The 25585-nt window shown below is 42.4% G+C and overlaps 4 protein-coding genes across 4 annotated transcripts; 1 reads left to right on the forward strand and 3 right to left on the reverse strand.

Annotated features, from left to right (window-relative positions):
- Positions 1 to 7: 7 nt before the first annotated feature.
- Positions 8 to 5634, reverse strand: ecd (ecdysoneless homolog (Drosophila)). The gene is made up of 14 exons (XM_070840761.1): positions 5563 to 5634; positions 5172 to 5397; positions 4960 to 5077; positions 4742 to 4829; positions 3888 to 4066; positions 3503 to 3695; positions 3167 to 3295; positions 2627 to 2752; positions 2393 to 2478; positions 2176 to 2279; positions 1581 to 1842; positions 1381 to 1448; positions 1069 to 1298; positions 8 to 921 (listed from the first exon to the last, which is right to left on the reverse strand). The coding sequence occupies exons 2-14, from the start codon at positions 5374 to 5376 to the stop codon at positions 685 to 687; spliced, it is 2025 nt and encodes a 674-aa protein (XP_070696862.1). The 5' UTR covers positions 5377 to 5397; positions 5563 to 5634; the 3' UTR covers positions 8 to 684.
- Positions 5635 to 6416: 782 nt separating this feature from the next.
- fam149b1 (family with sequence similarity 149 member B1) lies at positions 6417 to 15941 on the forward strand. The gene is made up of 15 exons (XM_070841455.1): positions 6417 to 6533; positions 7139 to 7255; positions 7765 to 7909; positions 8655 to 8803; positions 8971 to 9114; positions 9982 to 10143; positions 10271 to 10452; positions 10557 to 10699; positions 11926 to 12038; positions 12373 to 12597; positions 13575 to 13698; positions 13943 to 14068; positions 14225 to 14306; positions 14502 to 14639; positions 14817 to 15941. The coding sequence occupies exons 1-15, from the start codon at positions 6487 to 6489 to the stop codon at positions 14897 to 14899; spliced, it is 1980 nt and encodes a 659-aa protein (XP_070697556.1). The 5' UTR covers positions 6417 to 6486; the 3' UTR covers positions 14900 to 15941.
- On the reverse strand, positions 15937 to 18466 carry LOC139211179 (dnaJ homolog subfamily C member 9-like). The gene is made up of 5 exons (XM_070841456.1): positions 18141 to 18466; positions 17208 to 17348; positions 16575 to 16829; positions 16381 to 16467; positions 15937 to 16299 (listed from the first exon to the last, which is right to left on the reverse strand). Exons 1-5 carry the CDS (start codon positions 18312 to 18314, stop codon positions 16189 to 16191), a joined length of 768 nt encoding a protein of 255 aa, XP_070697557.1. The 5' UTR covers positions 18315 to 18466; the 3' UTR covers positions 15937 to 16188.
- Positions 18467 to 19532: 1066 nt separating this feature from the next.
- Positions 19533 to 25278, reverse strand: ndnfl (neuron-derived neurotrophic factor, like). Its single transcript, XM_070840762.1, has 3 exons — positions 25100 to 25278; positions 22605 to 22729; positions 19533 to 21272 (listed from the first exon to the last, which is right to left on the reverse strand). The coding sequence occupies exons 1-3, from the start codon at positions 25276 to 25278 to the stop codon at positions 19816 to 19818; spliced, it is 1761 nt and encodes a 586-aa protein (XP_070696863.1). The 3' UTR covers positions 19533 to 19815.
- Positions 25279 to 25585: the final 307 nt, after the last annotated feature.

The raw sequence follows: 25585 nt of genomic DNA on the forward strand, positions 1-25585 counted from the left end.
ATAAGACTTTATTTCCAAAAATATTTATTCTGTTTGTAAGAACCAAGTAAGTGCTGTCACAAGCCACCAACAGTGCGCACAATCCAACATTACACGAGGCGACATGAATAAAAAAAAAAAAAAATCCTCTGTTCACTTGATCAAAATCGTAAGTTAGTATAACTTGCTGTTCAATCTTACACTTTCAGTATACCGTGATTTCAATCAAAGCTGGCGCTCAATGAGTGAGAGCACCTTTTCTGTAGTAGAGTCCTGCTTTATCCTGCCTTGGTCTTTACAGCTGAAGTGTGCACTATGAAAGAAAACATGAAGATTCATAGCTCCACAGACGTGAATCTGTATTTACACTGCAACCAACTGATGATAAATGCGTTTCTTTTTAAACATGTCACCCTCATACATAATAGATGGGACAGAACATCATCTAAAAAAGATAAGGGCTAATATTTTATGATGTAGGAAATGTCTGCTTCATTTCATCCAGAATACAGTTTTAAAGTGAACGCAGTTTAGCCGAGAAACACTGAATGTAAACAAAACCGTGTTTGTTTAGAATAAAAGCTCTACAGGGCATCTTCGACATCCATGAGCTTTGCCAACAGAGGTATTATCAGAGTAATGACGGCATTCTGCAGACAGCCTGGTCAACTGTAGATTTTGTCATCCGAGTCTACCTCTTGTCTGTTATGAGGGGTCAGAGTTGGGTGGTAAGTGTATACCCAGACTCTGCAGCAGGTTAGAAGCCGGCCCGGCCAGTCCGGCCTGGCAGCTGAGGGACTCCAGCAGGTTTGTGACCAGATTGAGGTCCACGTCAAGAGGCTGGATCTCGTCCTCAGTCTCTGTCACCCCTCCTTCCCCCACGAGACCGTCTGTGGCAGAGGGATGATGGGAGCCGTTGTCCGAACCAGCCTTGTTGAAATTCTGTGGAAAGAACAAATATAGTAGTATAGTAAATTGCTCTGATTCAGGCTCCAGCTGTGTTTCTTTAATAAATCAATAATATCTTAAGGCTAAACGGAGGGAGGCACACAGGGATATGAAAAGGGTGTAATCTTAATCATAAATTACCGTCAGATTGAAGCTTTGTCCTATATTAGTGCTCATCAGCTCCTGATCCATTTGGTCCATGTAGCTTCTGAGACCAGCCAAAGTTTCTGTCCCATTCATTTCTGCATGACCAGACGACTCTTCTTTCTCCTCCTCCTCCTCCTCTTCCTCTTCTTGCTGTTCCTCTTCCTCATCTTCTTCTTCATCGTCATCATCTAGATCATCTGAATCTAGCTCATCTTCTTTGCCTCCTATAAAAAATTAAAAGACGGACAGATTTAGTAAAGAGAGGGAGCTGGGGCACCTTATTTTTTCTGCTCCACTTCTACATACCGAGTAGTCTGTCTAATGCGTTGGCCATGGAGTCAGGATCAAAACTAAAAGGCTGAGTCGAACTACTCCTAGAAAACAAAGGCAAACAATGTGAAACCTGAACTGAAAAACTGTTGGTGGGGCAATGCATCTCAATAAATTAGGTAGACATGCTAAAATGTGAATGCACTAGCATTTACAGCACATTTGGACTATCTCACCAGGGCAGTTCAGCTCCCTCATGCGACGACATGGCATTGAGGAAGTTCTTCATCCCCTGACTGACTGCAACCAAGCTGTAACCGTCCTCCTTCTCTTCCTTGACGTCCTCCGTCTCCTTTCTGCTCTCCTCTGCACCCCTGACATGCGGTGTGTGTCTGGTGGAACTGGACTTTTGGCTGCCAACATCAGCTCTCCCGCCGCCATTCCTGTCCTGCAATATACGCTCCAAATCCTGAGCTGTGATATCCAGCCAGCTGTCACCTGGAGACGGACACAAAGACAAAACTAATTATGGGAAATGGTTGAAAGAGAGACAGGGTAGAGAATGAGGGATGCACACCAAGAGGACAGAAACTGAAAGGAACTGGCAGGAGGCAGATAATCCCAGGTGGCAGAGACAGACCAAAGGCAATGTTTACTTTCCGGCAAGGTCATACAAGCCTTACGTCATTGTAAGTAAGTAAAGCAGATAATATATGCAAAAGTCAACCATGTTGAAGTGAGTAAATTACACATTGGAGAGGGGTTATGTCCTTCCTAACAAATATTGCCAGTGCTGAGTGATTCACAGTTAAAAGATTGATTTTCACTCACTGTCCTCTTGGGGGAGCTGTGACTCTTGCTTCTTCAGCTCCTCCAAGTTGAATGGACTGCAGCTGTGCAGCAGCTGGAGAACCTCTTCACCTGGGGAAGACGCACTGAGACAACGTACACAACAGGTACATTCAGACAGATAGTCGGATGTCCCAGTCGGGCACATTCACACACAGCGTTAGTCATGTACACAAGCCTGTAAAGCCTCAGTGCTCACCTGGATTTTGACGCAACGGACTGTTTGAAGAAGTTTTCTGCAGACTTTGTTAGTTCTCTGTAGTGCGCTGAACCTTCCAGTTCCCCCTGCATTTGACAACAATAAAATCGAAACACTTTCTGCTGTAGTGAAAATGCTGAGTATATTCCATCCATGTGGAATTGTATGTCTAATCTAGTATTCCAAGCATGGGCAGTAGCTACCCTTCTTCACTGTTCAAAAAGTGTAACTAACCCGGAAGTAGCCGTTCCTTTTCAGGCTGACCATGAAGTCTTTCCACTGAGGGTTACAGCTGCTGGGTGCATCGGGCTCTGATGATGGCAGCCTGCACTTAGAGCACAGGATCTCAAAGCCATGGGCCTAGGAGCAAGACATGCATAGACAAGAGAGAGACGCCCTCATTACTAAGGTTATTGTAGTGGCCTAAAACTGAAATAAAAAAAGTAGGTGAGGAAAAGCATTCTACTTTACTGCAATAAAAACAAAAATTGGACTTAAGAAAAAAACAAAAACTAACAATATTGTGGCCCAACTAAAATAAAAATATATACATAATGTCATCAGTTTTAGACTTAGTTAGTTTGGTCAAATTTGTCAACACAGCAAACAAGAGGAGGCACTGATGCATATGCAATGAAAAATACAAACTATAATATCTCAGCTCATTTGCTCATTGCAGGCCACCTTACACCCTACCAAATGCATAACGAAAGCAGAATTGTATCCATCCAAAAGACAGATCAGAACAAAAAGGAAAGGCAGACTATGGCTGACCAGTTTCATGCCCAGCTCATGGGCTTTGTACTGGGGATGAGAGCGAGGAGGCAGGGTGAAGCCACTCCTCCGGTCTGGGGTGAACTGCTGCTGCTGCAGCTGGGCGTACAGGCAGCGCGTGAATGTTACCTGGAAATATATACAGCGGTACAAGGTTAGGGTTTGCATAAAGGTTTTGAAGACATTTCACAAAAGTTGGGACATTGTGCAATAAATAAACACGCTTATAACACAACAGAAAAGCAATATTTTGAAGGAAGAATATTTTCTTTTTAGAAAAAGGTTAAACCTTCTTTGCTTAAACCGCTGCAATCATGAATCTTTAAGTGTGTTTACCGAGGTGAGGACTCTTGTGTCAGGAGGAAAGGTCTTGAAGCTTCGACACGCCTGCAGATCTACTGGATCCCGCAGGTAGAACGCTGACACTGCAGGAGCGACCAGGTCTGGTCGTTGTGCCAACACCACGGCAACGCCTGCAGGTATAAAGCAGTGTGCGCGATGGAGGCCCGTTTTAATCTTCTCTGGGTACCTAAGTGGGAAGTACAGATTGATATCCATTTTTAATATCTGCTGATACCAGTCGGATATCATTTTTATCCACTTACAAGGCTGTTAACGTGCTGTTATTGCTTTTGTTATCATGTAATGCTGATCTCAGACAGACACTGATACTGAGGATTGGATCATCCCTTGCTGAAAGGGTACTTGAGGGTACTCTCACCCCTCTAGGCGCTTCCTCAAGGCTGAGCAAATCTTAGGGCTTGCCCGACAGGCCTCTGGGTGGGTGGAGAGCAGGGCTAGAGCTTGTGCAACACTGGGCACCACATCTTTTGAGACCCCAACTGTAATGGATTTGGAGAGACAGGGTAGAATATGCAGCTCTCCTCTATGGAGGAAGACCTGCAAAAGAGAATGATTGGTGTAATGAAAGCTTACAGTAAATACAGACAATGAGCAGAGTAATTGTACACAAAGGAGCACACTAATGATCTGGCGTGTTTTGCTCCATTACTCACTAATGCATTTCCAAATCATACTGACAGGTTTTAGGTTGATCTCCTTCCTTTCAGTATAATTAAATGTGTAATTTAACATGTATTTGTAACCTTTTGCAAAGTGAGTTTCTAGAAAAGCCCTCTATAAATAAAATGTGTTATTATTATTAAGTGCTTAATTGCACTCCACTATGGCTTGCAGAGACTTGAAACTAAACAATAAGTAAGATTATTAGAGAGAACATTCAGTGAGATGCATTTTTGTCACAGTTACATGATCCATTTCTTGTAATGACGCTTTGTTTCCTATGGACTAAAGCTTATACACTCAACATTTGAGACTGAAGAGCTGACTGCTGGGAAGCTTTGCACTGACAACTACTGTATGTTATTAGGAAAAAGTATGTGTGAATGTTGTAACATGAATGAGGTGAAATTGATTGTAAGTGTTGGATTACGGAAGTTTTTAAAGGGCTAACACAAGCAAACCCGCCAGTGTGGATCTTAAATCAACAAAAACTGAATATACACAACAAATGACAATGAACATCGTAACTGCCATCTCATCTGGTTGGCTCACCCTGTTTTCACTGGTGTCTGGATTCAGCCACTTGGGGAGATAATCTGCTGCTTCAATCAGAAGAAACTCCCCGTCATTATCTTCAACTCTACACAAACACAAAGAATTAAATGCAAGTTAGAAGCAAAAGTGATCCATTTAAAGTTTAAGCACTTTAATATGGCAATGAAATCATTCAGTTTTTTTAAAAATTACTTTTAAAGCACATTTTGTCTCACCTGGCTGCCAGCTCTGGGAAGGCCCCTGTGATTTGCTGCAGGAGGTAAACAATAAACCACTCGTCCTCCACATTGTCCCCAAACTGGGTGCTTCCCCCAATGTGAGCAGGGACACCTTCTGTTAATTAAAGTAACATATTTAAGTCTTTAGTACAGCCAAACTGTATTCATATTTAAATCAGTTCATTTGTGAGGTGCTGACAGGACTGCACCTTTCTCAGGATGATACTTCAGGTTGAATGACTGATGCTGCCAGATGTATTGTACCAGGAGAGGGGCAACCTTTGCCAAAACCTCCTCTATCAGATGGGTGAAATGCTCCTCGGTCTGCTGTGAAACTGAACCGTCTGCTTGGACTGAGAAGAGTTTGTATTGAACCACGTCCTCCTGAACTACTCTCCTTTGCAAGGGGTCCATTGTAGTGGCTTTAAAAATCACCTGATTAAAAAAAAACAGCAGGCCAAAGTGATGCACATACATACAGAATAATTATCTGCCAAAGTACTGTTTCTTGTGAAGTATTAGCATTAGCTAAAGGTTCAGACGGCCATTTAAACTATTGATTTTTTAGAACAACCTTTTCAAAGTGTCAGTCAGTCTTACCTTGTCTTGTTTTTGAGTATACGACGTTATATCATCGTTGTCGGAGAGACTCAAAAGGTAAAAAATGAAACTTTTCTAATGTCTGCGTACGTTACTATCACGCTATCTGTCACTGTTTAGGTCCTACTGTGAATTATTCTCGACTACACCAACAGTGTCACAAATAATAGTTCCTACAATTTATATGAACCATTTTCGCCATTAAAAATCAATATAAAATACACCAACCATAAAGCGCATTTATACTGATAAATAAATTAATAATTACATACATAATCCGTGCTTTGAGTTTAGTCTACACCATAATTCAGGAACGGCAAGCGGATACATTTAAGAAACGCGATGATGTTGTCGCAATGAATGCCGGGAGTTGTAGTGCAATAGCCGCGATGTAACGGCTATTACAATCTGGTCCGAAATCTATTTCCCAGGAGGCCGCGGGGATACGAAGCTGCGTCTCCATGACAGCCGTATTATTGTTGTTGGTGGTGCTAACATTAGCGAAGAAAACCCTCTGAGGTGGCTTTACACTCACATATTTTAAGATGTAAACCTAATTCACAGACAACTTCTGGACCACACAAGATGCTAATTTAGTGTAGCAAGGTTAGTCTAACAGGAAATGCCTCTTGAGGAATCCTACAGCGCTGTTCCTGCCTTGCGCTTGTTTTTTCTGACCGTTCATGTAACGTTAGCTAGCTTATTTTTAGACGTAGCCTCCTTCTAACAGTAGCTGCAACAACTAGAAAGAACGGTAGCATTTGTAGCCAAAAGCCGTGTCCAGCTTCCTTGCACCGAGGGTGTGTTTATGTGCAGACCAGGGGAGATGTCAGACCTCCCTCTGAACTGTTCACAGCGAGCCCAGGACGCGGAGGCGAGGATGAGAGACGGGGGTTTGAGCCTCTAAAACGGAGACAAAGGAGAATGATTTCACGGTACAACAGGAGACCTGTCTCGCACAAACTTGAGATGTGAGTACAGAACATAAAGGGTCGGACCTGAGTTTCTAACTGCACCAGCTGAGCTCTGTAAACAAGGTGTGAGAGGCTGGGTGCTGTTATTCTACACTGGGGGAAAAGTGAGTCAGTGAGTGTTTGGCTCTTCAACACTATCGAATGACAGTGTAAAGTAATATTTTTTTATTGATCCAGTTCGTGACAGTCCATCTGCCACATCAAGATCTGCTGTGCATGATAATGTCCAGCAAATCAATTGGAAAATAATTGTTTTTAAAGGAAGGCCCCCATTTTATTTGAAGTTCCCTTGTTTTCATGATGCCATGCTTTGAAAGTGGGTGGCAGTAAAGTCCATAGCCATATCATAATAATATTAATAATATTTTTCCATAATTTGGACATCTCACTCTGTTTTTACTGTCCGCTGCTTCAATAATAAGCTGCAGATTCCTATAAGACTCTCCATCGTAGTTTCATGATGTTGCGTCATGTTATTGTGACTGTGATCCCATCACTGACGCTGAGCACGCCACTTGGTGTCCTCTCCAAAATGTGAATTCAAACTCACTCTTTTAATTAGGCTTTTTTTGATTCATGTTTTCAATTTGTGTTTTATGCAGTCGTGGGTTGTCTCGGAGCAGCCTCGACCACCACCCTCTCCCAGAGGAAGCAGACGATAACCAAACTCCTCAGCGCTACCTCCATGACCTCCAGGAAAATGTGTCCGCTCACAACAGGTAATGCAGTCCTGGTTGCTTTATGCACATGCAGCCCTGGCTTGACCTACAAGGAGACAAACCTTTGGCAGGCAGCGCCACAATAAGATGAAAGATCAAGCTACTTGCAACTAGTACACACACATACTCTTGCCTGTGTGTTTTGTAATGTTACACCGTCTTGAGTGGACAGCTGATTCTCAGGGCTCTCTCTATGTGAAACAAGACACCCAGAAACAGTGGATTAATTGATATCGCATTGCCTCCTTCAGATGTGAAGTTAAAAGAATAAATAATGAGACAGGCTGCTGGAATATTAATTACTTTGACATTTGCCCTTTATTTTCCACTTTGAAACCTTGCCTGTGATTATGTCAGCAACCACCACCAGTAAGATTTCCTGTAAGAGAGGCCATGTTTATATTGTCACATAAAGAGTCAAGGTGTGTGAAACAAGTGAAATGAGATGGTGAGCTATGTCCCCTTTATGAAACTTGGTGAAACTTTACTTTATTGTCCTTTCTATGTAGCTCAGAGACGTCTGCTGCCTCAGACCACTCTGACTGTCCCACCGTCATCTCAGTAGACTCCAACCAGTCCTGGTCAGGCATCCACAGCTCTACAGGGACTGGCATCTCCACAGAGAGGAGCTCTGTCTTTTCCTGGGGTTATGATGTAAGTCTACTCCTGAGGAAACAATCCTGAAGTGAAGCGATGATGCCAGCTTCGCCCCGTCTGCCACACAACAAACGTACCCAAGTGCTCACGCGCACAACTTTGTTTTTCCTCCAGCATTTTTCCATCCCGTCTGGTTTTCTGTTGTAAAGACTCTACAAACATACTTTTATGCATGTTTTAATGTCAGATATTTGATTTTCTTATTAACACTCACCTTTTGGTAAACCTGAGTGAAACCAAAGAACGGCACACAACCAGTCATTGTATCACATGGAAGATGCCTTGTTTGTCTGCAACTTCTTTCTATATGCCATGCCTGATTCCACTGGGTATTGGTTTGTTGTAATGCTGTGCTTTCTAGCCTCAGCTGGTCCTACAAAACTTTTCCACTACTCAATGATTTATTTAGTTGGTTGTCCTCAAGCTACTTCTGAGAAGAGAAAAAAAAAACTACGCAAAACTAACTTGCTCCTAAGTCACCTCTTTCTCTCTGCCTCTCTCTCTCTCTCTCTCTCTCATTATTTTGTAATAGAACATGAATAATCCAGGTTGACCATAAACACACACACACATCCCACTGGGGCTGTAGAAGATGATTGTTATGCATGTTGAAGCTTGCCATGAGATAAAAATGATGTGTTGCCTATAACTGATGAACAGACTGTAAAGCAGCAGCTTTCAATCACAGAGCTGCTGTGTGAGAACAGAGGAATTACTAGCTTTCTCCTTTTGTGTCCCATAGGAGTTTGACAAGGCAGCGTCACGGCAGGTGCAGCAAATGTTTGAGGAGATCGACAAAGAGCTGTACGAGGGAAGAGACAGCGGAGGAGGGATACTCCAGGGGCTGCATGATGAATGTCAGCAGTGGGCCACACGTTTCCCACATCTTCGGTATGTGATCCACAGTTTGCTACCGACCTCCTGACCTTTTACTTCTGTGTGAAACAGGGCAGCAGTGGGACCAAAGATCTGATTGTGCAAACAAAAAATATTCAATTTCTATACGAAAACATAGTTCTTTTACTTATTTATTAATTGTGTGTGTGTGTTTCACTCAGGATCCTGGGGACTCAGCTGGTGTGTCCCATTGATGAGGGCTTCCAGTGGTATGCTACTTCAGGGAAAGGCGGCTCTGCCAGCAGCCCATCAGCAGGCAAAGAGAGCAGCGTTAAGTCCCAGGAGAAAGATAAAGGCGCCACAGAGTAAGTCTTCACTGCACTGACTCACTGTGAACTGAGAGTTCACCTGTTAGATGTACATTTCCCTGATGTAAGGTACATGTTCCCTTACTCTTTAAAAGGTTATATATATATTCCATTGAATATATGTTTTATATCTATGTATATGTTTCTTTATTATTTCATTTGTCCAAAATATTATGCCTCTCTATCTCAAGTGTTTTTTTAATGCCACTATGCAGTGTTTTAGTTTGAGCTTGTGCATATGTGTACTGTAAAAATATTGCTCTTCACCCTGGAGTTGTCAGCTGGAGTCGAGTTCATACATTATTCATAGAAAACATACAGCATGTGTGGGCTTGTGTCTGTGAGCCTACCATTTTATGTCTTACTATCTGTCAGTTTTTCAATTTCATTCATTTTCTTTATTTTTTTTAGGACAATACACATTGATCAACATCACTGTAAATGTACCCGTGTTAGCTAAAATCAAATTTTCAACTGTTGTCCCTTGGCTAGAAGTTAAGTAAGCCTTTGAAAAAATAACATTAACACAAATGTAATTAAGAACATTAAAAAAGAAGACATAAGGCAGCCGAACCCTTAAAAAGCTTAGAGGAATATGGCCCTATCATGCAGTGTAGGACATGTACAAAGCAAATAATTAATACAAAGCAATGTTAGGCAGACAGTCAGTGCAGACAGCTAAAACATGACAACATAAAGTCACATTAAAGAAGACTAAGGTAAAACCTGGAGGGACACAATCTGACAGGAAGGCAAGCAAATAAGGGCAGACCAGACAGGCATGCAGTGGCTAGGTATGATGGCAGGTCTGCTTGTTGTTTAGTCAAAAATGTATGTGATGTATGCCCTTGTCTTGGGGTAAAGGTTGAATGTGCAGGGCAGGAAAGCGGCGCTGATGAAGTCCTCCTCAGTCGAGCTGGATGGGGCTCCTGGCACCTCCATTGGCACCAGCAGTCATAACAAGCTCAGAGTGATCGAAGAAGAGGGTCTAATGGAGGAATACCTGGCTTTTGATAGCAGGGACCTGTGAGTTACTCACTGCCTTCCTGCTACACAGTAATTTACTTATTCCAGAAACTAAACTGAAGCCCCAGCTGCTGTCAATGCATCGTCCAGTTTTGTTAAAATTATCGACGGTGTCTGTCTTCAACAGGGAGGACGAGTGGGAGCAGGACTGTTCTGAGTCTGGTCGGAGACATCAATCTCTGCCCCCTGTCTCGCCATATCGGTGTCGCCGTCAAGCTGTGCTCGACCTGCTGTTTGATGACGTGTGGCAGCAGTTGGTTGGCTGGATGAAAGAGCTGGTTCAACGCCACTGGGAATGCTGCACATCAAGTAGGGCTGAAACACTGAAACACTGAAACTGAAACCTAACTGATATCAACAACCGTCCATTGCTGTTCACGGTATTTATAAGTGATTGTATGTGTGATTGGCAGATGATGAAAAGATTTCTGGGAACTTGAGTCCCGTGCAGCAGGACTCCCAGAACCCCTTCATGCTGCTCTCCATGCTGCCCACGATGCTGCCCAAACTTGGCCAGAGCAGGGTGCCCCCGCTCACGGCTGGCCTGCAGTTTCAGGTCAGTGGTCAGTGGGGGGACTGTGACAGTCGGCAGTTCAGGAGTCAATTCAAAACACCAAATGATTTTTTTCTTTTTAAAAATGAATTGATTTGGGATTTTAACAGATGCAGGGAAACATAGTTAATAATGGTAATAATAATAGCTCTTAAATTGCAGTGTTTAAACAAAAGACAATGACAACAGCACATTCCATTTCTTTTGAGTTTTCCTTTGATAATGACTGCAGTATTTAAAGAAAAGGATGAAATTGATTAAGTGGAGTTTGTAAGAGTAGAGAAGAGCATGTAACATTAGCTCAGCATCCCTAACTGTTCCACAGTCCACACTTGATTGTCACCTTTTTTCACTCCTGCCTGTTTCAGTCTTTCAGTGCTTCCAGTTCATTAACTTGTATCACTGTTTTCTTTCCTTCCCTCTTTACTCTCTGCTCCTCACCAATGCGCTCTGTGTACCTTTGTTTTCTTCTCTCTGTTTTCCTTTTTTTTTCTTTCTATCTCTATTTTTATTTCTCTTCCCTCCTTCCTTCCTTCCTTCCTTCCTCCTATATTCACTATCTTCCTTTGGTCATACTTTTTTCCCCTTAAAGAACACAAAGTCAAGGGGCTCAAAGCACAAGTCCAGACGGAAATCCAAAAAGCAGAAAAGGCCTTCCACTGTATGTAACTCCCTCACTTAGAGCCAAAATGGTGGCGTGTTGTGTGCACGCCATCCATAGCGGCTCATTATCTATATCTCTAGAGTAAATGTGCTTGTGCCTGTTGATTAACCTGAAAGCATCACCACCGTTTCTCTTTTTTATTAACTGCAACTTAATTTCAACATGACCTACTTTGATTTGACTGACTGTCACATTGAGAATGTTGGAATGCTTTGTTTTGCTAGTTATTCATTTTGTTGCATTTTAAGTATTGTGAATGTTATTCTTGATTGGTAGCATAGCAGACAAGAGGTCCTCCTGCATGATAGATAACCGTTTCTTTGACAATATCCTATATAGCACATATGGAATTAACTAACCACATGGCCAAGGGCCTTTTGTAAAATATAATATTTGTATCTAACCTGCCTTTCCTCCAATATTATGTCTCTTGCCTCTAGCTGTCCTTACCCCCTTAATCATTCCTGTGTTTTCACATCTTTTTCCTTTCATCCCTCTCCATTACCCTCCCCCACCTTCCCTCTGTCTCATTACTTTCTCCCCTTCATCTCACACCGTTCCCCAGGCTGGAAGGGTGCCGGTAGGAGCAGCAGCGACCCAGCACAACCTGAACGACCTCATCGTGATCCACAGCATCCCCCTGCAGCAGAGGAACCTGGGTGTGCTGGACAGAAACCAGTACGAACACATTTTACTCTTCTAAACAATGAGCAAAGAGCCAAAATGGAAAAATGCAAGCAAATCACACATGACACATCCACCACACATTTGTGTCTTCCTCATGTGTGATCTCAATCTTTGAATGGGAATGAAAAGAGACGTAGATGTCTTATAGTTCTTGTTTTGTATTTGCAGGTAAACACATTTTGCAAAACAAGAGGGATATAGCTCCACTCGTGCCATGTTTTTGTCCCCAGTCTTAACACCTTGTTTGGCAGAACACACATTCCGTTGGCAGCAGGTAGAAATGCACCATTCATTGATTGTGCTCCATCCTGTCCTTCCCACACAGGGAGCCAGAAGAGCGGACATGTCACAGACCAGGCTCCAGCGCGGTCCCCTCTAGCAAACCTCGGCCTCGCCGAACCCTGGAGCAAAGCTCCTCCTCGCTGTCCCGCCCGGCACAGTCTGCCCGACGTAGAAACCCTCACCCCCGAACCCTCTTGCCACTGGTTCCCAGCCTGAGTCAGGCCAGCGCAGCGGGATCCATGGATGAGGTCATCCGCGGGACACGTCTGTGAGTTTTAGCATTGTGGGAACCCCGCCAACCACACCAAAACGCCTGTCTTACCTTTTACTCTCTTATTCTCCCCCACGGTTTAAAAAGTTGTACAGAAGAAGAATGAGATTACTTTGAAAACAGGCTCCCTTTCAACTTGTGCCTCTCGGCTCTGTGCAGCAGAATAATGGTGCGCCACTTTTTCTTTTTATGTGGAACGTCAATTCTTCTGCAAAATTCAGCAACGACCTGTAAACTCAGTCAGCACATGTTCATGGTTTTTTTTAAAGGAATAGTTTGACATTTGCCGGGAGTTAGAGGAGAAGATTGAAGACTGAAATGTAAAAACCTATGTTGTTTTGCTTTTACTTTACTTTCATCATTCCACTCCATGAAGTCACTACACCTGGCCAAGAAATAGTCCGGCATTTGATGGCTCGTAAAGCTACAACTTGTCTTCATGTTTTTGGAGAAGCATTCCAAGGGGCCTGTGGTGGCATTTTTTACCTTCACCAGAGCCAGGCCAGCTGTTTACACTGTTTCCAGTCTTTATGCTAAGCTAAGCAAACCGTCTCCAGGCTCTGGCTTTATATTTAACAGACAAATATGATCAATCTTCTCATCTAATTTTCAGCAAGTGAATTAGCACATCTCCAAAATTGTCAAACTCTTCCTTTAATGTTACAGTACAGTCACCGTGGCATCCTGGTCATCAAATTCTATTTGTGAAAAGAAACTTTTACCCTTTTATAGCTCTGTGGCAAAAGTTTTCACTATAGCACTTAAGAACAGACTTTTATTTAAAAAAGTATCCACACTATCACATAAAGTAAAAATCTTTGACTTTCATCCTTGCACCTAAGCTGTGAATTTTCACAACTCCCACAGTCTTTTCACAGAGAAGTGTATGTTAGCACCATAGATGCAGCACAGAACAATCTATCTATCTGTACTAACAGTATCGTCTTTATTGAAGCACGTGTCTTCTTCCACAGACCCACAGCCAGCGACCGCCTGACATCTCCGCTGTTACCACTGAGCAGGAACACACTCCTTCCCCCCATCAGTACTGGAGACCCAGAGTCGTCGCACTCAGGGCAGCAGTCCAAACCTGGACAGGTACAGTTGAACTCCACCGACACACAACTACACATAAAGCACCTGAACAGAAACACTGATTAAATCAAGGTTTGCTTAATATATTATTGGTTTTAAACATCTACCAGTGACCCTAAAATGTCACATCAAGTGTGCAGCCTAAGGATAAAAAATTAAATGCATTAGTCATTTTTTTTTTTTAAATGAAGTGAACCACCTGTGACCAAAAGTTTCAAAGACTGTGGTTTTGTCTGTATCTGACCAGCGTCAGAGAGGCTCGTCCAGCCGCGCACACAGCGCTATAAATGACGAAGCTGGCAGGTCAATACCAAGGGATCGTCACCACCTACTGGACGTCTTCTCCCGCCCCAACACCACTCACACATACAGGGTACGATTGCTGTCATACTCATACTATCACAAATGTCAGTGGGTCAGTGACCTGCCAGACCTGGGCTTTTATTATGCCATTAAATAAGAAGGAGTTTATTTTCTGTAGTTTATGATCAGAGACCGCTTGTTTGACACCTATTTTTTTCATTTTCAGTCGGACACTCCATACCGTCGTTCCTTCACAGTATTGGATAATATCGGACAGGGGCGGCCAGGCAGAGCCTCTGTGGGCACAGGTCGGAAATTCAACTTGAATACTTGAGTAAAGAATATTTTTAAAATGCTGCTAGAAAAAGCATGTGACATACTGTTTATCCATTAGTTAACAGTATCTTTTTTGCCCCTGTTTGAACTGCATGTAGGGCCCACTGTGTCAGATGGATTTTGTAGTACTTTAGTTAATACATCAGTTTCTTCATTCACTCCATCAGACTCTCTTGGAATCGGAGTGACCGGCATCAGTCTAGGCATCAGCAGCTCATCTTTCTTGGACTCGTTTTCCCACCACCCCTTGGGACACGCGCCCATCAAAGACGAAGAAGAGCCAGACCCACAAGCCCCTGTCCCAGGTCAGTAGATAAAAGCGGCTGATGAAACTCCTCCAGACTTGATTCTCAGATAAACTATGAATGAGAGAGGCTGCAGCCGTTAGCTTGAAGTAAGATTTACCTACTGGTAAGATGATTTAAGTGTTGAGTGAGTTCATTAACTTGAGGATTTTTTCTTATCCTTCCACTTTCCCGTAGCTCCACTGGTGCCTGTGTCAGTCCCACCTCGATCTTACACCCGGGGAGGCATCTCATCCAGGGCCAGCAGACCTGGCTTGTAGTTTGCCTCCTGTCTCCAGACCCTTCAGCCATTCACCCTTATACACCACAACAAAGTGCAACATCTGCATCCACTAAACTTTTTTTTTTTTTTTACAGAAGTAGTAGCAGATTTTTTCCACATTATGCTGCTTAAGTTTTTTGTTCGAGCCCTATTTTTGTATTTCAGAAATCAGCTTATGTGGCTGCCAAACACAAAAAACACTGTCAACAACTCCATCTTCATGTACAGTATGAGCTTTATGCGTGGACATTTGTATATGTATGTGTGTATGTATGATCTGAATGTGTGTGTATATATTTATATGTGAATGTACTGTATATTATCCTCTGTGGTGTGTTGTTGTACTGGTAAAAGGCTATGCAGGGAATAACACACCCACCCAGACAGGGATTGAGGGGATAAAAAGCACTTTTTTCCCTCTTTGATGCTACATCAGAGAGTTTAGTACTGTATCTTTTATAAGGACAATTTTCAACCAACCTGTGCAAAAAAAAAAAAAAAAAAAAAAGGCTCAGAGCATCTCATTCCAAAGAATCACACACAGGAACAGGAGATGCCACTTTGCAAGTTTTTGGATGCGTTTCATTCCAGTAGATCCCAGTTAAAATCATATATCCGAATGTGGTGGCTGCATAAGCACTGACAGAACATCTCAGCAGCCCACGCTTTTACTACTACACCTCAACACAATGAGGAAATACAAGAAGCCGTTGTAGGAAACTATGTTTGTAAATAACTATGGAATTCATTCATTGTGTCTGTACAAAATACTGTATTTGAAGTAATTCATTTTTACCTGGGCAAAGCCAAGCAGGGACGCTTTGACAGGTAACATCAGGGTTACTGCACAAAGGGTCGTTTTCTTTTGCATTATTAAAATAATATACCAGACAGCCATGATAAAAAGGTGACAAAGCTTGAAAATCAAAGCTTTTCTTCAATGCATTTTCTCTCTATTTTATACAAATAATAAAAAAAAAAAAAGCTGCGTACAAATGATGTATATATTTATGAATTTATTTGTTTATGAATTATGACAAAAAGAGAGACACGGACAAAAGACAAAAAATAAAAAATACATTTACATTTTAATAAGTGTCACATAAAAGCTACTAAGGCCAGATAAAGGACAAGTCTGAGGAGGGATGGAGCAGACAGGCTGCTGATCATACATGGACTCTAATACTTTTATTAATCTACAAAAGTTTTTTTTTTTTTTTAAACAAATAATATCTGCTGTGATTTATGTCAATTCTTTATCTGCTATAACCAGAGTCGGTATGCTTTTCACTTTTTTCCTCTTCGCCCTCTCTGGGATTTCCCGCTTTTTTTGGAGTATTTTGCTTCCAGGTCAGACAGGAAACTGTTAAAATTCTGCTCTCTGGACTTCTGTCTTTGCTGGAGAATAAGAAAGAAAGGACGGTTACAGACAACAAACCCTCCCTCTGCAATTTTGTAAATGTGCTTATGATTTGTTACCTTAAGCATCATCGCAAGACTGTCGTCCTCATCGCCAAGCCCCATCTCTTTCTGCAGTTCTTCTGCCTCCTGTCGCTCTCTATCAGCCTGGAAGGTTGATTGCAATCACATTATGGAGGCTGGACGAAGTTGTAAAATACTAGAGCCTAATCCTGTATGCAGGGATTAGAAGTTGTGAGGAACACATTTCTCACCCTCTTCCTACGAGCCCTCTTCTTCTTTTCATTTTCCTGAGTAAACGCTGGGAACTCTGGGACTTCTTCGCTCTGGATGGCAGCCTGGATGATGCTGCAGAGCCTGGGCTCGTCTTCCTGGGAGCAGCACAGAGCCGAGGCTGTGATGGCGTCCATGTCTCCCTGGTGCTGCACATACAGCTGGATCAAATCCTGCCGCTCCTCATCAGAGCCCTTATATTTCTTCTCAAACTCAAGAATGTCCTGCACCGTGATCTAGGAGGAGGACGGAGAGACGAGCGGATGTCAAGACAAAAAAAAAAAAGAAGTGACATTTGCAGGGCTATCAAATTGTATTAATGTGCAATTTTATAATGAAGCAACTAATAAATCAGTAGAAAGAATATCAGGTTTGCATTAATCCACAGTTGTCCTTGATACATTTATGTTCATGGCTTTTATTTGTTGTAACAGGCAGGTGCAGTGACACAATGACCTTGATCCAAATCGCCTGAATATCATCCAAAATAAAATTCCTGGAATACAAGTGACTCACTCCACGTGCCACTTCAAGAATAACAAGCCAGTGAGTGAGACTCACAGCTGAGTCACGTCACTACTAAGAAAAGGAAAACGCCTGCTGTGCTCCGATACCTTAGGGAAGAGCAGTCTCCAGTAGTCCTCCCAGCAGCGGTCTTGACTCAGGACGTCAGACTCTTCGTCCACCACCCCCTGCTCATCATAAACGGCTCTCTGCTCCTTGTCGCTCAGCACCGCATACAGCTTTCCCAACACCTGGAGGGGAAATAAATTCACGTGAGACACACATCTGAAACCCTCTCAAGTATGTTATGTATCATGTACTGTGGACATTGATTATTAACAGCTTGAAAAATATCTATGAGAGGTTTGGGCGATTATTCAGCACGGGATGTTAGAAATTTGTTAAAGGTCAGATTTTGAAAGTCATACCACTGATATTAACATATTTGCTATTAATGTGCAGGTATTTTTAGGTGGAAATACTGAATTAGCAGGATTGTTGCTTCAATGCTATTAAGTATTACAATCTGCCAGTTATTGATAATAATTTAATCCACTTGCAAACAGATCTGGTTATTTGATCTCAACTGAGTTTTAAAAATATAGTGTACCACAATATACAGTATGTCAATACAGTGATATGAAATTACACGTAGCATAATATTACTTAAGATTAAATCCATTTATCACTATACAGTTTTACTGCTGAAACAGACGAAGGGTTTTTGTGATCTTTTTTCCAATGCTTTTCCTTCTATGTAACAAAATAAACGGAGCAAGGCCTTTCAAAACATACTGACACACAAGACAAGTCTGTTTTGCACCTAGCTACAATTACACCAAAGATCTCACATAAAAAAAACATACATCAGAATGGGGCTTTGGCTGGATGGATCTGTGGTACAGCAATGTTAAAAACACCCCTGCTTCCCTACAAGCAGCACCACTGCATGACAAAGTCTCTATAACAGCATCATCAGTGATCGCACAGGGGAACATGTGTTAGCTAGCTAGTAAACCTAGCTTGTGTTCATTGTGTGTAACCTGAAATTTCTCTGTGGCCAGCGGGTCTTCAGGAGCCCGGTCTGGGTGGACTTTGAGCGACACTTTGTAGTAGCTCCTGCGGATCTCTGCCTCTGCCGCCTCTTTGTTGACACCCAGGACCTCGTACAGGTTTGAGGTCTTGAAGAGCTCCTGGCACCGCTCGAGCAAACCCATCGTTACAGCTCTCTGATTTGACCGGTAGCTTCTTCAATTTGACGCGTCTCACGACTTATTACAAATATATGTTGCGTTTAACTACGTAGCAGTTAAAAAAAAGACACCTTTCTACTTTCCCTGCGATGGTAACATCAGTTTGGCGCGCTGGCGTGTCACATACATCCGTGTGTACTGCGACGTGCTTACGTAACACACAGACGCGCCCTCTCATTGGCTCCCTCTGCCCATGTCGTCATACTATGTAATGAGGATTTATTATGACAGATTTTATTCTATAATCTTTAAAAAGATTATTGTACTACAGATTGATTTTCTTTTACTTGTATCTTCTTTTAGAAATCTGCATACATTTTTATCTTAAACCTAATCCTGACTCCATTATTTGTAACATTAATCCTGAACCTGTGATTGACTGAACTTAACTGAATATTTTTCAACAGTAATTATTGCAACTACACAGCCAAAATAGTGTGATGATATCTGAGGTAATATTTGATTGTATGGTAGATATGAATACAAAATCACTTGACAGCCAAACAACAGATTTGCCTTTAAGAAATAACCTGACATGACAGGACACATTCAAACTATTTTTAAGTTTCCCTGTAGCGTTTCAGCATGGGTTTTTCCACCCCAGCCCCATCTAGTTATCAAAATAAACACATTTGGTTCTCCTACAATTAAATTTCACAAACTCTGAGCTGCAGACGGCCTAATCTATTATACTTAAAGTGGAAGCTTTCTGAAAACAAGTCGGTAGTAAGACTAATCTAATTTGGCAGTCCAATTTACATACATGCATCAATCACTCGGTCAAGAACATACAGATACCCTAGAATTTATTGGTGCGTTTGAAGCAGCACAAGAATACATCAAAGACAATGAGGCAAGTCACTAAGTATTTTTCACTGCTTCATGCGAAAGCAGAACACAAAGATACACACTGACTTTGAACTAAGCATCTGTAGATTGCACCCATCTGTGTTTATAAGCCTGTACAATATGCAGCACTAGAGATATACACTGCAAACCCCCCCATGTCTCAGATGTTATCCAATTATTGCCCCATCTGTTTCTGTTGCATATTTGGCACAGTCTCTGATGTTGTTTTTGTATTGACTTTCTGTCATCACAAACCTCATCTGTCCTTTGTACTCAGACACAAAATAAGCACTTGGACAACTGGCACATCATTATCATGATCAACAATGAAAAACAAAATGACAAAAGCACAAGAGTCGTATTGTAAATGTTATGAACTTTTGCTGGTGTGCAGATCCTTCTCATATGCTTTCCATCCACTCGCATAAATAGTGCAGGTGGAGTTTCTTTATAGCCATTACTCCTCCAGGGGGAATATCTCCTTGTTATGGTTAACAGTCTCTCCACAACAGTCAAATGGCTTCGTTCTCATGGTCAGTCCTTACAGCATGTCCATGACCGATGCACCTTCCCCTAAACTGGGACAGTCTAAGAACCTCCTGTAGGGGGCGGCAGCTCAGCATTCCTTCCTGGTCTTCACCATCTTGCTTGCGTACTTGATAGGGATCCCCCAGCGTCTCATTAGATAGACATCAAACACGTAGGCCGCCCCTGGCTCCAGGGCCCCGATCACAGCTGTGGTGACGGCCCGCCGAGGATTCAGCTCCTGGAAATACTTGCAGAGAACCCTCTCGGTGTCAGAGCGGGACTCTGGCCCCAGACAGGGCGCACTTAGAGCTGATACTCCCCCAGCCTCTGCTTCACGGTTTCCCAGCTTTCTGCGGTACACGCAGTACAGGCTTCTCTCCTCTGTGCCCATCCAGGCCAGGGTGACACTGTTGCAGCCACGCAACCGATTGAAGGATTTTATCTGCAGGGTGGAAGGCAGAGATGGGACCCCTCTGCGGTGGTAGGCTGAGGAGGTCTGCATTTTGACTGAAGCCATCAAACCTCCTGGTAGAGCTGGGTCTGTAGAAGCAGAGGCCTGGTCTGTGGTTCCTTCTCTCTCCAAGTGGATGAGAAAGGAAGGACTCCCCTGGAGCCAAATGTGCTCTAAATCTCCCCCCACAGCCTGGGAGGTCAAAACTTGACCTTTGCTGGACACGGTGACCTTGACCTTTTCACTTCCACCGCAGCTCTGCAAGGTGAGGAGTCCACTCTGCTGCCAGCCCCGAGGACGGAAATTGAAGAACTGCTCCGAGTGGGAGCCTCTGTCGTGGAAGGTCACCCACCTCAGCTCGCCTTCTCTCAGCGTGGTGATCGCCAGCCGTGCTTCCTCGTGCGTTCGAGCAAACGTCCCCTTGTATGCCGCACTGGTCCCGTTCACCCTGTCCCTCACGAAGACGTCAAAGTGATACTGGGTGTCAGGCAGGAGCTCGGAGACGGTGCAAACGCTCTCTGTCCCCTGACACACACACTGGAGATCAGCGTACTCATCAGTGAGGGTTGGAGGTGGACTCTGGGGTTCAGGGTAAGAGTCCCACTGCTGCCACCACCACTCTTTTAAAATCGGCCACACTGTCACTCTCCTCCTCCTCTCCTTCTTGTCTTCTTCCTGGCCTTTCTCTTTCCTCATGCTCTCTCGCGCAGCACACAGGCTGGGGTAGTTTTGCTGGGAGTTGACAAGGACACAGTATTCGTAACTTTTCTGTTGAGTCTGTGTGTGTGGGAGGCTGGTTACGGAGGCACTGGGCGCCCAGCTGAGGGTGACACTGGTCATGCCTACACCCAATGTGTGAACCTGAGGGTCAGCTGGGAGCTGGGGGAAGGCGCCTGAGGGCCCCAGGCCTTCGTGGAGATAAACTGTGGCTCTAGTGTTCTGCTGTTTGGAGCGCAACCTCAGGATGTAGATGGATGCATAGGGCTTTGAAGGACCCCTATAGGTGTCCACTGCATTGCCTGTGAAGCTGTGCATTTTCTCCTCAGTCCCAGGGCCTCGCCACCACACCTCTGGCATACTCTTTTTAGTGTTCCCTGTGAAGAAAGAACATAGTTTTACAACATAAATTGATCAAAGTCTCTCTCCACTCAATAATATGTGTGCGTATTGTGACTTTAACCAGGTAGAAAATCATTACACTGTTTCCTGACATGTGAACACAGTGAAACATATGTATGAGTGCACACTGTGTTTTACTGTCTGTTGTAGGACACGTACACAGAACTGAATTAGAGAAAATCCAAACTCATGCTAAGCAAAGAGAGGTAGGGTTAAAAGAAACAAATAAATAAATGAAATGTCAATTGCCTCTTCAAAAATGGCTGTCAGTATTCTCAATCATCCCTAAAGAGTTGTCATTTTCAAGTACGCCCTCTTGACCTGGATGACACAACCGGCAAATAGACACGAAAAAACCCGCCACCACTCATCTCCACCGTTCATCTCTTCTCCAGACAAGAAATCGCTCCTCAAATGAGACCAAATGCTTCAGAATCAAAGTGAATAATTCAGGCTGGCGATGTGGACCCATGAGCTCAGAGTCTGAATGATTCATGTGTCATTTTATAACTTCATAATGTTATTTTACCATGTAGAGAAGCTTGGTTAGTTAACCTGGAAAAGTGCTCATGGAACTTTCTTAAGCATATTTTCTTTTCCAGAAATCTGCACCATTTTTAGGTTAGAAATTTGACTGCTTTGGTTTACTGTCAACACTTTTGAGCTGTTTTGTAATTGTGCTGCTATTGCAGACTATGAGCATAGTTTTATTTTAGTGTTTATACAGTGTTGGCAGCCATTTTCGGTTAATGTCTGTGTGCATTTTGTGAGATTTTATTATACTAATCCAAAGCGTCATATAAGATTTATGACAATGTGACGATCAGATATAATCGAACTCACGGTCTCTGTCCTTTTCAGAGGTAGTGGGTGGCATTTAGAAAAATATATTGAACTTAAAGAAACAGGTACAATGTGCTGATAAGAAGATGTCTGATAAAAAATATCTTTCAACCTGAGAATTTGCAACAAAGAAATTTGGAGACAAAAGAAAAATGTAGGCGTAAGCTGTGATTTGATCGGTCAATAAATGCGATATAGTAGCAGTGGTGAATTAAAGCTGCGACCTCTAGGCTGCAAACATCAAAAGACAAACTAAAGTTGTTCCAGAAAGTAAATTCTGCCCAACAAATACAAACAAAGATAAGATTTAGAGATGTTGCTCTCTCTACTCTCTACTAAATCCCCTTCTGTGATGCAGTAGTGATAACATGTAATTGATCGTCTTGGCTCAGCCAGATGTAGTGAGGATCTTCAGGGTAAAGTGGGTTTCCAAAGTTGCATGTGTGGTCTTACTGTTCACTCACACTGCAAGCTCTTGAGGGGTTTGTCCTTCAAGGTGCGGGCAGCCAAGCTCCATTCGACGGGGTGGTCACAGGGGCTGACAGTCACCGACATCGCCGGGGCCTTCTTCTTCAGGGTGAAGTATAGCCTGTGGAGAAACGCAGGAAGCTGTGTGATTCCTCACCGGGAATGTCAAAAAGATAAGGTCCTGTCTCAATTCAGCTGCAAGGTGATGGATGAGAGGATGTCTTCCACTGCAAACTGTGCAACATCCTTTTATTATGTTGGATGAATCGCAGATACGGTGGGCTGGTTATAATTTTCTTGCATAAAGCATGACAATTTTCAAGGTTTCAGATGCCAATCACACTGGCTTTCCATTTGCCTACATGCTGATCAAACATTTGATAGCAGATCAGGAGAGGTGACCTGGCAATCAGATGATAAGGCTGCATTGACAGTTTCAGATGGATATCTGCCTGTTTGCTGTAACTATCTGGGATCGTGCTTAGCATAGAAACTATTGTGTCCCTTATTGTGATCAGATTTTTTACAGATTTGCATATTAGATGACAGTTCAGTGGCAGTTAAAGGGCATTTAACATTCACACTGCAGTGGTCTCATTTTAATTCAAATAAACGCTGTTGTTAAATCATGAATCGATGTTAAACCGTCAGAGAAGTCTCTTTAAACCCAAACTCTTCTGTTACACGTTATTTCTTCACAGCTAGTTACCTCTCGTGAAAATTAAACAACCGTGTGGTTATTTGTTGATAATTATTTGTTCTCTTTCCGTAGAAACATCGTTATTCACTGTGCAGATGGAGGTTGTTTCCCAACAGATGTGCGACGCTGTCATTCTCAAGGGCGCTTTGCGGCTTATTTAATAGAGTGATTAATTTCTGAATCAGTGTTTTCTCTCCATTATTTGCCGTGCGGTTCTGCATGACTGCACTGGGGGACAGACTGCTGCACACAGGGAGATGCATTTTGCAATTTTCAGCTCCCAGTCTCAGAAAGCAAGCACTGGCACTGTTGTGTAAGGTTCAGGCCAAATGGGCTCCACTTCCTCTCGCTCTCTCTACAGTGGTGCTGGAATCGGCCGCTGTCTCTAAAAAGGTGGTTGAGGAATTGCTGGTGACTTGTTATTGAAGTGGAAACAAGGGCAAATCTGATGAGCGGGACTCAAGATTTATTCTTGGGTCTTCAATGAACTGCAAATAAGGAAAAATGTCATGTTTTTGCTAATGAGGAGGCATTTAGTGTTAGGTGTGTGAGCTTTGAAAGTGTTTTTACTTTCTGACAGAGTTCAACTTTCTGATTCAAGGATAATTCAATTAAAGTCAGACTTACTAATCTCCTTTTTGACACTGATGTTTCAACTTAATGTCAAGTCTCTTTACTAGATGGAAATGTTCAGTTCATTTATGTGCAAACATTTACTTGGAAATTGCTCTATTTCATAGTTTGACAACGATCAAATTTAACTGCGGTTTTGATGATTTGATACGACATTCATCAAGCAAACATTTATCTGGTTTTCTGTTTGATAATTGTGGATTAGATATCTTTTAGATTTGAGGCTGTAGGTTGAACAAAACAAGCAGTTTGAAGACGATGGGCTCAGGTTAATTGTGGTAGGTATTATTCACTATTTTCTGACTTTCTGTTTTACTCTAAAGTGGCTCATAACCTATTTTGTTGTATTGTCCTACTCCCACAGGCCATTCAGATGAGCTCAAGTGCTCCTTTACCGACACCACCCGCCATGTTCCCAGTGTGTTCATCTGAGTGGAATTTAATCTCGATATTTAACATTTTTAATGATATATAAGTTTACATCATTACAATATTTATAGTGTAGTATTAGTAATGTAATATTTTTCATGCAAGATACATGTTTCCATGTTCAGCTTTGGTCTCTTCCATTTCTTGTTTTTTGCATGTTTGGTTGATCATACCATTTCAAGCATTTATCCTTTACTTCTTAGTAATCATTTTTACCTCTGCACATTTGCTGACTCATTTTCATGCACTGTCAATGACAAGTAGTGGTGGAAAAAAAACTAAAAATATTTACTGAAGCGTTGTAGTGAAGTGCAATTTTGAACTACTTGCACTTTATTTGAATATTTCCATTTTCCGTTACTTTATACATCTACTCTGCTGTATTTCAGAGGGAAGTATCATACCTTTTTATCCACTTTATCCAATGTATTTAATTAATAAATTGATTTATTTAATTTATATTAATAATATTTGACTTTTTAACAACTTTCTCAATAATGATTCAATAATGCAAAATATCAATACAAATAAATTAGGTTAATAAAATAAATTAGATGAAGACTTTTTTTGAGGAGAAACTTCACAAGCTACACAGTAGTATAACATGTAAATGTAATGAGTATTTGTACTTTTAGTACTTTAAGTATACTTTGATTGACAGTTATCACGAGGCACACATATGTGCATTGCTTCTCATAGGCTTACACCTTTCCCCATCTATTATCCTACCTCCGAGTTCGTCCTTTGGGGAGAGTTATGGGGGAGATCTTTTCCTCTGGTAACCATGTAGTTGGGCGAAGTGGCACCTCATTCTCAGGTGCCAGAGCTGAGTGCACCTGGGGCCATGAAGAGCCACAAAATAGCGCCAAAGCTGCAGCAAGACACCAGGACAGGGACACGAGTGCCATCGCTGGTTCTTGCTCTCTGTCTCTTTCCCTCTTTGACTTTCCTCAGTCACCACGTCTTGGATATCTCCCAGGCTCTGAAAACGTATATTAGAAAGGTCAAGAACATCAATCAGAGGCCATCAGCAACACACACACACACACACACACACACACACACACAAACACACAGCAATGCACTCAAACACACTTAGTTAAATTCCTACTGTACCATTCACACAGACACGAAAGAGCTGTAGCGGCTGATGATTCATTGATATGAAGAAACATCCTATCCTATTCAGACAGAATTATTCATGCAGGGGAAAAG

This window comes from Pempheris klunzingeri, chromosome 12 (assembly GCF_042242105.1).
Source record: "Pempheris klunzingeri isolate RE-2024b chromosome 12, fPemKlu1.hap1, whole genome shotgun sequence".
In the NCBI taxonomy this organism is placed as follows: domain Eukaryota; kingdom Metazoa; phylum Chordata; class Actinopteri; order Acropomatiformes; family Pempheridae; genus Pempheris; species Pempheris klunzingeri.